This window comes from Diceros bicornis, chromosome 15 (genome assembly GCF_020826845.1).
Source record: "Diceros bicornis minor isolate mBicDic1 chromosome 15, mDicBic1.mat.cur, whole genome shotgun sequence".
NCBI classification, from domain to species: Eukaryota; Metazoa; Chordata; class Mammalia; order Perissodactyla; family Rhinocerotidae; genus Diceros; species Diceros bicornis.
In genome coordinates this window covers 38,202,355-38,215,919 of record NC_080754.1, presented here as the reverse complement: position 1 = coordinate 38,215,919, position 13,565 = coordinate 38,202,355, and the positions used below count along the sequence as shown (strand labels likewise).

The following is a 13,565-nucleotide window of genomic DNA, read 5'->3' as shown; positions in this document are numbered from 1 at the left end:
CACACTAGCAAGAGATTACAGAGCTTCCGTCTCTGCACCTGGTGCTTCGTCTGACCCCTGCTGCCGCCACTCTGGGTCTTAGGAAGTCATGACTGTAGTGCCCAGGATCAAATTTGGGTCTTTGGCCACCCAGAGAGAGTTGAAGCAGGCCAGCAGTTACTGGCTGCCCCTGTCCCCAGCACCAGCAGTGACGGGCCTCCTGTCACCAAGCCAAGGGAGCTGAGCTCTAGGAAGAGGGAATTATTCAGGCTCCACCAACCCACCCAGAACCCAGAGGGGAGGAAGGGCCACTCCAGAGGCGTTAAATTGGAGCCAGCTTGCAGGAAGGTAACCCTGGTTCTGATGCTTAGCTCCCAGAGGCAGCTGGCTGCAAGTGACAGTGGCACTAGAGCAGGTGGAGCGAGGACCAGCTCCTCCATGGCACACAAATCAACTGTGACAGCCCCAGAGCTGGAATGAGGGACGCTGGTTCCAGCACCGGCTCTGCAGATCCCTCCCCTCCGTTTCCTCATCTGTGAAATGTGGAGGCTGAACCTGGCAGGGTCAGAACGTCCTTCGAGCTCTCATTCTCGGTGAGTCTGAGTTTTTTTGTAACACAACTCAAATGTTGTGTGATGGACCAAGCAAATTTTTTTTTTGTTAGAGAGATTCTCACTACATATTTTTTTTTCTGCACACCCTGCCTTATTCCAGAAACCTTTAATTAAGGTAGCTTTAAAAACAAATACAATGTAGCAAAATTAAAAAAAAATTAAAGTAAAAAGAGTTAAAAGTATACTGGGCATTAGGAATGAGCCAGGATGAGGCTAGTACACAAATACATCTCTTAAGGTCCTATACACTTGCCTCAGGTGCGCCACAGACGGGGATCTAAGCTTACTAAGCAATTACAAAAAGGGAATACGATCAGTGACCGTGTTCCTAAGGCAGAACACCACCAGCAGCTCAGGGGAGGCGCCGTTCCTGAGACTGAGCCTCGACACGCAAGCTGTTCAGAGTGAAGGTGATTCACCACTGACGTGCACGTACCCATTATCATCTTGGAACTGCTCCGTCTCAGTCTTAGGCTCCCCCAGGAGGACCCCCACCTCCAGCTCCACCGGATTTAATTTAGTTTTCTCTCAGTATATGCCCTGAGCCAGGTTCCATCCATGCGTCCTGCGTTGCTCTCGCAGCTTTATTGTGAGGACACATCCAAGGCGTGCTCTGACCTGTACCCCGCTCTGGATGGAGGGACCCTTCTACACAATTTCTGAAGAGGTCTCTGGCCTTGATTACTTTGGAGCACGAGGATGAATGTGGGACATAGGGTGCCAATGACTGAGCTTCTTAGGAGACTTCCCTTTGCTGCGGGCAGACCACCTGCCAGCCTTCAACTGCAGGACAATGGCCTCAGCCGAAAATCACAGAACGCAGTGCGGCCAGAGGACCAAGACTCCCCAGCAGGCCACACACAGACTGGCCCTTGAGACCACTGGTGGAAACCCTCTCCTCTTCTTCTAGATCCATAGCCAGCATTAAATCTGGTCCTTATCTCAAAGAGTAAATAAGAGAGACCAGATCATGGACATGGTGTTTGCTAGCTCTTACCCACCGAAACCAAGAAGGGCTGAAGGGTACTTCACCATTAACGTCGACCAAATCAGTTTCCTGGTGACTCATGGCCGTCTTGCTTAGATTCTGAAAGAAGCCCCCCAGCTCTCTCTACTGTCCAGCATTCGCCAGCCCAGCCCAGAAGCCCGAGAGTTACACACGTGCTCCTGAGTTGTGGAATGGCGTTCCACAGGCAAACTCCCTCCAGAAGACCAGGAGTGAGGACCCCATTCTATGACTGAAGCCAATGGGACCCAGAGAAATGAGGTGACTGCCAAGATCCCAGGGTGAGGAGGAGCTGGAGCAAGGATCAGGAGTGGAGTGTCCCTAGCTGGCACTGTCAACTGAATTTTGTGTGGCATTGCTCTGCAAAAAAAGGTGAGCGATGGGAGCTCAGCTCTTCCTGTAACCAAGCGTCTCTTGGCATGCACCTCCCCGACCTCAGCTCCGCCCACCCCCGCCAGCACTCTGCTCCTACGTCTCAGTGTAAAGCTCTCTCCCGGCCCCAGCAGCATCAAACGTGCCTCTAGCTGTGGCCCCTGAAGACTGGCAAAGCAGGACTAGGGGCATTCTCTGGAATCAGTGAGATCATCCATCTTGCTTTAGAGACAGATGCTTTCAGAGAACTGTCAAGATAAAGGGGATCTAGCAAAAACCAGGTTGATTTTAAAAAGTGGGAACTTTCTCTCACAGATACATGGCTTCCCTGGTTTTCCCGCCTCTTTACTGTTCTGGAGAGAGGCAGGGGCTGGGGGAGGAGAAGGTTGCTGGAGAAGCAGGTTGTTGGCCCAGCATAAAAAACGTCTGGACATTACCAGACTGCAGAGCCCATCTGTCTCCCAGGTCCAGCCCTGCTGTCTTTGCCCATCACAGAGGTCATGAGCAAAGTGACAGGCCACCATGCTACCTTGCTGGGACAGAGGGGCTCTGGGGATGCTGTGCGGTGAAGCCCAAGGGACTATCTCTCTCTCTCCGTATTTTCCTAAAGGCCTGCTGGGAATGGGTCTGTCACAGCACTCAGGTTGCTAGGGTAGAAAAAACACTGGACCAGAAATAGGATACCCTGGCCAAATCTTCACTCTCATGTTCTCTAGCTTTGTGGCTTTTGACATGTCAATGAAACTCTCTGGGCCCTGGTTCCTTGTGGGCAACAGTAAATAGAGAGTTATTGCTGCAGTTATCCCACGGGTCAGCGGAATTGATATCTAAGAGCCAGTCTTGCCACTGATTCTCTAAGTTTCACTTTTGTCAGGGGAAAAAAGGGAGGATTTCATGAGATGATCCCTCAAGTCCCTTTTAGCTGAAATTGTCTCATTCCATCTCTGCATGGCATCTTGGAGCACAGGACTGAACACTGGGAAGGGCCCGCGAGGTGCAGCCTTCCACACCTTCCACACCTCACCTGTCCCATTCCAGGAGGAGGACCCTCACCTGCAACAAGCCTGCTGGTGCAAAGGCCCCTGTGTGCCCCCCCACCCCCCCACACCTCGGGGCTCTCATCCAATCTGTCCACTTTGCAGGTGACATAAATGAGGCCTGAGAGGGGAAATGATTTACCTAAATAAAATTCGTCTATGGTCTCACTGCAATGCTTGTTCTGCGCTACTCAGAATGTTTTGTTTTTGTTTTTTCTCCAGCACACTTGCTGTGGGAGAAATTCCAGCTCTTCTTGGGGAGAAAGTGTAAGCATTCTTTCTCTCCAAGTCATGAGACTTCTTGTTCGGAATGCCGGGTTGTCCCATGGTAGCAAATTATTTTACGTAACAACGGAAACTCTGTTTCCGAAAGTGTTTCATGAGGCTCGGGACGTGCTCAGCATTCTGCCCGTGAGTCAGAGCTGATAGCTGGGCTTGGAGCAGGACCAGGGTGGAATAATCCTTCCCTTTCAGCTTCTCTGACGATTCTTCACATTGTGCTCGAGGAGGCAGGATGTGGGTATGGAACTGCAGCTATGTCTGCATCACAACCATTTCCATAAATCAAGGGGCCTTCCTTCCTGAGCCGCCTCTGTTCAGTCCCAGGGCTGCACATCAGGTTGTCACCAGCTTTTATTTATCTATGGTTTTATCATCACTTTTCAAAGAGTTTTTCATTCGAATTATTTTTTCAAAGTTCAAGGGTTTCTGAAGTGGAGATTAATTAAAGCATCGAAGCACTGGTAACTGCTAAGTATAAATTATCGCTCCACTTAAGTCCACTCCCTTGACTTGGGAAAAATCCTCAGCCATTCTTGGCTTTATCTTCTTAAGAAGAGGAGAGTGGTAACCCAAAGAGGACTGGGTTGGCTTATCTGTTTTTTCTATTCCATATATTTTTTCTAATTCAGTTGTTAGTTGAACAAACAAGCAATAACAGAGATAAAGATGAGAGCAAATGCCCTGGAGGCAAATTTTCCAGATCCTGTGGCATTCTGTCCCTGGGACTGACAGAAGCAACAAGGGATGTGGAAGGGGAGGTGGTGGTGGAAGAAGTGGGCTGAGGTGGCTGTGGAGAGTGGCTTTACCTTGATGGAGGCCCCGGCGAATCTAGCCAGCTGTTTAATGTGCGCCCCCTTCTTCCCGATGATGGCCCCCACGGCCTGGGTTGGGATGAAGAGATTCACAATCTCCTGCTCTGGATACTGTAAGGGCAAGAATGACAGAAGACATCATTCCCACTGGGGTTGCTCCTTTGCGCACTCAACGGTTACTGAGAATCTACCATGAACCACATGGTGGGGAGGCCCCACTACTAACCAAAGGGCCAAAATGTGCATGGGATTCTTCTGTGGCTTACGGCTCTGCAGGTGTGAAACTTGAGGAATGAACCTGAACACAGGGAGGATCGCACGACAATCAAAATGCAAACTCCTCTTGAGCAGCTCTGAATTTGCTAGATACAGAAAGTTGTCTGTTCAGAGGTTTTCTGTCATATACAAATGTGATATGTACTTCTCCTGTGTCTTCATCCAAGAAATCAACATAGCAATCACACATACCTGGCCTGAGGCTGGGGCCCTGAAGCACTTCATTACAGGGAATGGAAAGCTGCCTGCCCAGCCCATCTTATAGCCAGGAATGGCATTTTGACAAGAGTGGTGACCTATTCCAAATAAGACGGCAACAAGACCCACCCTGACCAGGCTGCATGGTGACAGCCCAGAGAAACATGGGCAAGGCCACCAGGGGTCCTTGCTATAGGGTCCGTGGGAATGACATGATCCTATCTGCTAGACTTTGTTCAGAGATCTTTGGAAACTCTAATCTTTAGTCCAACACCATCTCCTACTTTGATGGCTCATTCGCACCTGTTTCCTGCCACCTATGGGATTTGTAAGCATCAGCAGGATTGTGAAACGGGACAGCACTAGCACTTTGAAGAAGCTCTAGTGTACTTGAGTGCTGAGTAGTTTGGTGTGCTCATGCCCTGCTGTGTGTCCCTCCCAGGATGACCTAGAACCACAGGACCCAGCATGCACACCGTGACCATTCACTGGTCAGTCTGCCAAAGACTACGTGGTGTCAGCCACAGAAGAGGGAAAAGTGGTGGATGGGGCTGAACTGAGGGGCACTTACGGAGTGATGATGCGGGAACGGGCCGAATTGGTGAGGGGGGTACAAGCTGGAGAAGTATCCGGAGTGGGTCTGCAGCATGAGAGAAACAGTCAGTCAGCTGGTGCTCTCAAGGTCACTTACCAAACTCAGGGAGGCAAGATTCCCACACGCAACGCAGGCTGCCTGAGCCATCATCTGGCCCCACTGTTGTGTCTGCACACCTGTCCCTCTGCAGCTCAGATCTCTGCTCCACCTTCCCCCTCAGAGCACTGGGCTGGGCTGAATGTTGATCCTTTCCAGCTGAGCCATGGTTTAGGTTTCCTAGCATCTTACCGTGTGAGTGAGCACACACACATACCCTTTTAACCTGCCCGCAGGTCGAGAGGCAGGGCCAGTGGCTTCTATTTTCTGGGGCATTATGAACCATGGATAAAAAGGAACAGAGTGTGCTAGGACAACATCCAAGAGTTATTCAGAACAAGCAAATGTGCTCCCAGGAAGTCAGATCAGTGAGCTCCATCAGAGAGGTTCAGAGGGAACGGAGAGATTGAGAAGGGAGAAACTGAAAAAGAGATGGAGAGGAAAGAAAATGAATGAATAAACATATTGTGTGTGAGTGTGGGGAGCGGGAGTAGGGCACAGGAAGGCAGATGTGGATAGAAGAAAATAGCGCTATTAGGAAAATAACATTTTAAAAGTAGCTGTTTTTTATTGAATACCTATTGCATACTAGGCACTGTGGTAGATACTTTATTCACAAACTTTTTTTTTTGTGAGGAAGATCAGCCCTGAGCTAACATCTGCCAATCTTTTTTTTTTTTTTTTTGCTGAGGAAGACTGGCCCTGGGCTAACATCCGTGCCCATCTTCCTCCACTTTATATGGGACGCCGCCACAGCATGGCTTGACAAGCGGTGTGTCAGTGCGCACCTGGGATCTGAATTGGTGAACCCCGGGCTGCCGCAGCGGAGCGCACGCACTTAACCGCTTGCGCCACCAGGCCGGCCCTCCATAAACTCTTTTAATCCTCACAATAGTCCAGCAAGGCAGGAATAGGTCTGATTTTATACATTCTTATGGGCAGGACAGCAACCAGTCAGCAAAGTCTAGTTAACTGTACTTTATATAAGGCCAAGTAAACGCTGACATGCCTGTTACAGAAAAGGAGGTGAACAGCTCTGAGCACCATGGAACCAATCCCTCGGGTCCAGCCTGCAACATAACCTCCCTGGAAGACCGTCCAACAGTGGTCAGACACGGGTAAGGCTTGGACTCAGGGGACCCAGCTTTCATTTGAGGACCCTTTAAAAAAAATCTTAGGATGTCCTTCATCTCTTGAATCTCTAGCTGAACTCGGAGCTACAGATCACAACTTTGCCCTACGATTCATTAGGGACAAAATGAAACTGTTCCCCTTTTTGAGCCTGGAGAGTGGACTTCCGGACCTGCGGAAGAAGAGATGTGAACACTGTGGGGAGCATCCCCCAGGGCTGTTCGAGGTGCCCACAGCACCTACGGAGGACAAAACTCTGCTTGTGGAAGGAAACGGTGACTGTAGCGCAACCGTTTGCTTTTATGACTTCGAAAGAGGCTGCAGTGATGCCTCAAGCCCACAAGAGGGTGCTATGAGATCAGCGTTCTCTCGGCAACCTCTAGTTTTGAAAGGCAGCTGAGTGAAGAGGTTTGGCTTCCTTGGTCGTGTCTCTTTCTTGAAGATCATCAGCTCCAGATCCTTGTCCACGCAGATCCCTGTCTGGAGCTTTGGAGTGTGGGGGGAGAATTCCTGCAGCTTTTCCACTTAGACAAAGCTCTACCTTGGGAAAAGGATGCTTCTGCCCTCCCTATCTGGAGAGCTTTCCTTCAGCCCTCATAGCAGAAATAATTCTTTTGAATTGTGATTTGGCCTCACTCGTCTCTCTCCTACCACTTGGGTTAGGAGCGAGAATTAGCTGTAAAAGGACAAATTCCCACTCCCCTTTTTATTCATGAGTTACAGCTGGGAAACTGTCATGAGAAAAAAGAACCCTGAACTCAGTAATTAGGAGCTCGTTTCCAGCTGAGGCTCTGCCATTAGCCTTGGTGCACATAAGTTGGCTTTTGGAGTCAGAAGACTCAGAAGACCTGAGTGAATCACTAGTTCTATACAAGTTGGAATAATTTATTCAGCCTTCCTAAGCCTCTCCACAAATGGTTTACATAATATCTAGATCTTTTAATATTGTTGTGTGGGTTCGTTCAATTGTTCATTCATTCATTCAAAAGATATTTGAGGGCTGGCCCCGTGGCTTCATTCAAAAGATATTTGAGGGCTGACCCCGTGGCTTAGCGGTTAAGTGCGTGCGCTCCCCTGCTGGCGGCCCGGGTTCGGATCCCGGGCGTGCACTGACGCACTGCTTCTCTGGCCATGCTGAGGCCATGTCCCACATACAGCAACTAGAAGGAAGTGCAGCTATGACATACAACTATCTACTGGGGTTTTGGGGGAAAAAATAAATAAAATTATAAAAAAAAAAAAGATATTTGAGCACCTACTATGTGCAAAGCACTGTCCTAGGTGCTGGGCACAGAGCTATTAAGATAGAAAAGGTCACTGCCACGATGGGACTTAGGTTCTATTGGGGAGGCAGACAGTACTGTGAAAGAGATGACCAGGGGGATGTGAGGAAGGGGAGCTGCAGAGATGAGGCGTGGGATGGTGACTTTAGCCGGAGTGGTCTAGGAGGACTCTTGGAGGAAGTGACCTCTGAGTTGGGACCCATGGAGGAGATGGAGCCCTGTGAAGGAACTGGGGAGGGAATATTCTTTTTTTTTAAAGATTTTATTTATTTATTCCCCGCCCCGCAAAGCCCCAGTAGATGGTTGTATGTCATAGCTGCACATCCTTCTAGTTGCTGTATGTGGGACACGGCCTCAGCATGGCCGGAGAAGTGGTGCGTCGGTGCATGCCCGGGATCCAAACCCGGGCCGCCAGCAGCAGAGCACGCGCACTTAACCGCTAAGCCACGGGGCCAGCCCGGGGAGGGAATATTCTAAGCAGGGTTCTTAGAGGTTCAGAGCTAGGAAAGGAGTTGGCCTGTTTGAAAAGCAGAAAAGAGGCCTGTATGGTGAAAGCAAATAAGAGAGTTCAGTAGGATACGACGGGGAGGCAGGCGGGGAAAGATCACGCAGGGCCTCGTGGGCCTTGTTTTGGGCCTGGATTTGACCCTAAGTACAATGGCTGCCCCTGAAGGATGTTACGTGGCATTCAGTGAGGTCACAGGAATGGAAGACTCTATCATTGGACATTGTATGGGCTGAATCAATGAGTGTTAAATGAATACTTATTTATAATGAAGTGTGTGGCTTATCAGAGCATACTTTTTCCCATCCCTCCAAGCTTACATGGAGTCTACAACCTCAAATGGAAGAGGGCTTCCAACCATGCGTAGTCACAGTGATCAGAAAAGTAACCTGTTGATGATTTGAATAAATGTTCTCTTTAATGAGAAAGCAGGTTGTAGCCATCTGACAAACCAAGGCCCCGGGGAGCGGGAGGTCAGCATGGAACCCTGACTCCAACGTGGCAGCTGGGCTCACTGTCCCAGTTTGAGAGTCCCCAGCTATTTTATGAGGGAGAAGCTACTTTATTTTTTTTTATTTTTTTGTGAGGAAGATCAGCCCTGAGCTAACATCCAATGCCAATCCTCTTCCTTTTTTGCCAAGGAAGACTGGCCCTGAGCTAACATCCATGCCCATCTTCCTCCACTTTATATGGGACACCGCCACAGCACGGCTTGACAAGTGGTGCGTCGGTCCGCGCCCAGGATCCGAACCTGCAGACCCCAGGCCACTGAAGCGGAGTGTGCGCACTTAACCACTGTGCCACCAGGCCAGCCCCAGAAGCTACTTTATTTTTGAGTGTTTCAAAAGCATTATGACATTGGGGAGGGGGAGATGAGGTGTTATGACAAAGGTGCCCCTGCCAAGCATGCGCCCACCCCCTGCCAACAGAGAGGCAGCAAGGGGGGGGTCATTATTATGCACTCGTTCATTTCAAATTCTCAGTTTGAAGGAAACTGGTGTCTGCTTTTCTCTACGCTTGACTCCGCAGGGCCAGGTAGAGGAGTAGATACCAAACACGCTTGTGAAAACTGAAAACAGGTGGGCCTGCTTTTCCTGGAAGAACTGCAGGGTCCTTAGTTCCAAGGTGTTATGTGTGCCCACGTGATGCACGATTGAGGTGATATTCTGAAGCACGAAGCAATCAGGGTGGGAGGAGTGAGGAGTGGGAAAGGGGTAGTGGAGAAGGCAAGGGTCAGGCATACAAATTATGCTCAAATGTTTAAATAGCTTTACTATAATGACAGAGGGACACCACGTTGCAAAGACGGCGGGTGCTCTCCCTAGGAACCAGGGACACGGACATGGGCCTGGGGAAGGGCAGTGGACTTGGCCAGAGGGATCAGTGTCATGGGAAGAGCCTTCCATGATTCAGAAGGTACACGGTTCCACCCCAGGTTGTCCAAGTGCCTCCCCACAGCAGCTGCTTATCCACCTGTGTGCGCTCACAGGGCTAAAACTGGTGAGCTAGCAAGAGGTAGAGCCAAGGATGCACAGATCTCTGTGGCTGACCCTGTGGCCCAAGATCTTAACCACCACATCCAACACTGCCCTCACCTGGAACTTTCCAAACTCACTGGTTCAGGTGGAGTCTATGGCGTGTGTCATGAAAAAGCTCCGCTAAGGATTCTAATATGCTCTCTGTTGGGTTTATTTAAATGCATGAATGGACAATTGAAATTCATTAGACATATATGGAGAATTAGCATGAAAGAGGGGAGATTCAAGAGGACAGTGCTTTATTAGGTGAGTAGACTGCTATGAGAAAAGACTAATCAGAAAACTAGATCAATCTTGGAAATTAAAAACATGATTAGTGAAGTAAAACTTAATAGAAGCCGTATAAATAGCAGAACAGACACTCCTGAAAAGCCAATCACTGCATTAGAAGACCAACTGATGCAAAATAAAAAGAGAGCATTAGAGACATGAAGAGCAGAGGGAGCAGATCTTCTATCCATAAAGTGGGACCTCTAGAAGGAGGAAATGCAGTGGAGGGAGGAGAAGGGACACTAAAACTAATTACGGAAGCAAAAGATTTTCCTGAGCCAAAGAAAAACTTGAATCTTCAGATCAAAGGGCTCAGATTCAGATTTCTGAATTCCAAGGGTGAAGGCAAAGTACTACAAAAGGGAAAAAAACTTACAGACAAAAAGAAAAAAAAAGTTACCTACAAAAGAAAGAGAATCAGGCTAAAAGAGAATCACACTTATCTGAAAAAGGAAATGTTAGAAGTCAAGTTTTCAGAGTTCTGAAGGAACAATGACTCTAGAATTTCTGGACACCCAGTTGAACTTTCCTTCATGTGTGAAGGGGGAAAAAAGGCATTTTCAGAAATAGAATGGTTTAGAAATTATGCCACTTATGTATTATTTCTGAAAAAAGTTGTTTGAGGAAGTACTCCAGACAAACAAAAAAACCAAATAAATACCTCAAAAAATGAGAGGATATGGAACACAAGAAACCGTCTGCAGTTAGCAAAGAAACCAGTAAAAGTTTAGTTAAATCTAAATAACTGTGGATTATGAGACTGTGTATTCATTAAGGAAGAAAGCTTTATAATTTGGACTAGAATTCCAGATTATTTCCAGACACATTAAATAAAATCTGTTAGAAATAAAGAATTTGACAGGGCCGGCCCCATGGCTTAGCGGTTAAGTGTGCACCCTCCGATGCTGGCGGCCTGGGTTCGGATCCCGGGCGCTCACCGACGCACCGCTTCTCTGGCCATGCTGAGGCCGTGTCCCACATACAGCAACTAGAAGGATGTGCAGCTATGACATACAACTATCTACTGGGGCTGTGGGGGAAAAATAAATAAATAAAATCTTAAAGAAGATGCTATGTGCAAAAAAAAAAAAAAAAGAAATAAAGAATTTGACAAAACCATAATCATAGTGAGAGAACAGAGAACAGTAAACTGCTCTCAAAATTTAGTAAGTTATATAGATAAAAAATTATAGAGAGGCTATGAGCCAACAATTAGAAGCTTGATTTTATAGCTGTTAACATAAGAGAAGGTATCTTTCCAAATGCCCATGATTTTCAAAAACTGATGATGCATGAGCAAGGCCACAAAAATCACAAATGTTCCAATAACATTCTCTGAGTACAAAGTATAGGAAACAATTTCAAGATAACAAAAAAAGAAACCCTTGACTACTTAGAAATTTAAAAAATAGAAAAATCCCCAGCAAAGCTGATTAAGAAAAAAAAGAGAGAAAACACAAATCTATGATGTTAGGAATTAAAAGAGAGCTATAACTACAGGTTTGGAGATTTAAAAGGCAACAGTCTGCTTTGTACAACTTTATGCCGATACATATGAAAAGAGAGGTGAAGTGAGTACTTTCATAGGAAAACATAAATCAAAAAACCAAGTCAAAAACTTATAAGAAATTGAAAAGGTTATACATGATCTTTCTCCAAACAAAAGGTGCTAGGCCCAGATGTTTTACCAATGGGTGTTATCAAATCTTCAAAAACAGAACATCTCTATATATTCTTTAATTTTCCCAAGCCTAGTAAAAGTTGGCCTTCTTTCCAATTCATTCTTTGAGAGAAAAAATAACCCTGCTGTTAAAACTATCGAAGATAGTATTAAATTACAGTAATTGCAGTATAGACAGATGAATGGAACGGAACAGAGTCCAGGAATATGAGTAAGTGGGAATTTAGTGTATGACAAAGCTGGCATTTCAAATTGTGTGATAAGATGGTGCATTACTCAATAAATGATTTTGAGAAAACTATGGAAAAAAAACAAAGTTAGATCCCTATCTCAAAGTATAAGTCAAGACACATTCCCTATGAATTACAGATATAAACATAAAGCCGAATGCCCCAAAACCAACAACTAAAAATTACTTTAAGAAAATGTGGGAGAATATTTTTACAGTCTTCGATGAGAAAAGACTTCTTCCTTAGCATGACATCAAAGACCAGAAATCCATATAGGAAAATATCACTGATTTAACTACCTTAATTCTTAAAATTCTGCATGAATTGTGTTGTAGGGAAATCTGTGAAAATTTAAAATGCATGTACCCTTTGACACAATAATTCCAATCTTAAAAGAATTTACTTCCAGATATACTCACACAATTGTGCGAAGACTTTTTGTATAAGGATACTCCATTTTGACATTATTTGCAGTAGAGAAAACCTGGAAACAACCCAAATGTCTAAAAACAGTGTGCTCAGTAGAAAAATTATAGTAAATTCACACAGTGGAATACTAAGAAGCCATTAAAGGGAATTAGGTCTAGCTACAGAAGGATGCCCATAATAAGTAAAAAAACAACTTGTAATTCACTGAGTATAGCATTATTCCACTTGTATTTTTGAATAATATCATCGTACATATGCTAAGAAAACATTTTTAAAAAATTGTGTAAACATAGTGTTATACTTCTGGGGTGTGTTGTTGGGTGAAATCTGCGTAAGAGAAGGAAGTCTGAAGGGAAACATTTATATTTTACTTCATACAATAGTTTGTTTACTCAAAATATGTCTATTTTATTTATTTAGTTTATTTATTTTTTTTGGTGAGGAAGATTAGCCCTGGCTAACATCCGTGCCCATCTTCCTCTTTCTATGTGGGACCTTGATAAGTGGTACGTAGGTCCGCGCCTGGGATCTGAACCTGCGAACCCCGGGCCACCAACATGGAGAGCATGAACTTAACCACTACGCCACCAGGCTGGTCCCAAAATATATCTATGTTAAATTATCATGGCACAAGACACCACAATAAAGCAAAGAGAAATGACAAGCTGGTGGAAAATATTTACAACACGACAAATGGTTAACAGCCTTAATATGTAATTGGCTGTTACAAATCATTAAGAAAAAGATGGGGGGGCCGGCCCCGTGGCTTAGCGGTTAAGTGCGTGCGCTCCGCTGCTGGCGGCCCGGGTTCAGATCCCGGGTGCGCACCGACGTACTGCTTCTCCCACCATGCTGAGGCCGCGTCCCACAGACAGCAACTAGAAGGATGTGCAGCTATGACATACAACTATCTACTGGGGCTTTGGGGGAAAAAATAAATAAAATTAAATTAAAAAAAAAAGAAAAAGATGGGGGGAAAAAAGATGACAATAGCAGCTAAGATTTACATGGCAATTACTATGTGCAGGTTTTAACTTATTTAATAACTCTCACAACAACTCCACAATACGTGTACTGTTATTACCCCCATCTTACAGACAGGGACATTGAGATGCAAAGAGGTTAAGTTGCTTGCTCAAGGTTAAAAATAGCAAGTGATAGAGCGGAGATTCAAACCAGGCAGTCTGGCTCCAGAACCTATACTGCCTCTCAACAGACTGATGGGCAAAGG

At 46.2% G+C, this 13,565-nt stretch overlaps 1 protein-coding gene across 2 annotated transcripts in view; it reads right to left on the bottom strand.

The window, feature by feature from the left end:
• The window catches only part of IGF2BP2 (insulin like growth factor 2 mRNA binding protein 2), a 151,551-nt gene that overhangs the window by 6,982 nt on the left and 131,004 nt on the right, over nucleotides 1-13,565 (bottom strand). For both annotated transcript variants that reach the window (XM_058556174.1, XM_058556176.1), the window contains 2 exons: nucleotides 5,148-5,216; nucleotides 4,097-4,213 (listed from right to left, as the gene is read on the bottom strand). In XM_058556174.1, the coding sequence (XP_058412157.1) occupies nucleotides 4,097-4,213; nucleotides 5,148-5,216 (186 nt within the window). The remainder of the gene's footprint in view (nucleotides 1-4,096; nucleotides 4,214-5,147; nucleotides 5,217-13,565) is intronic.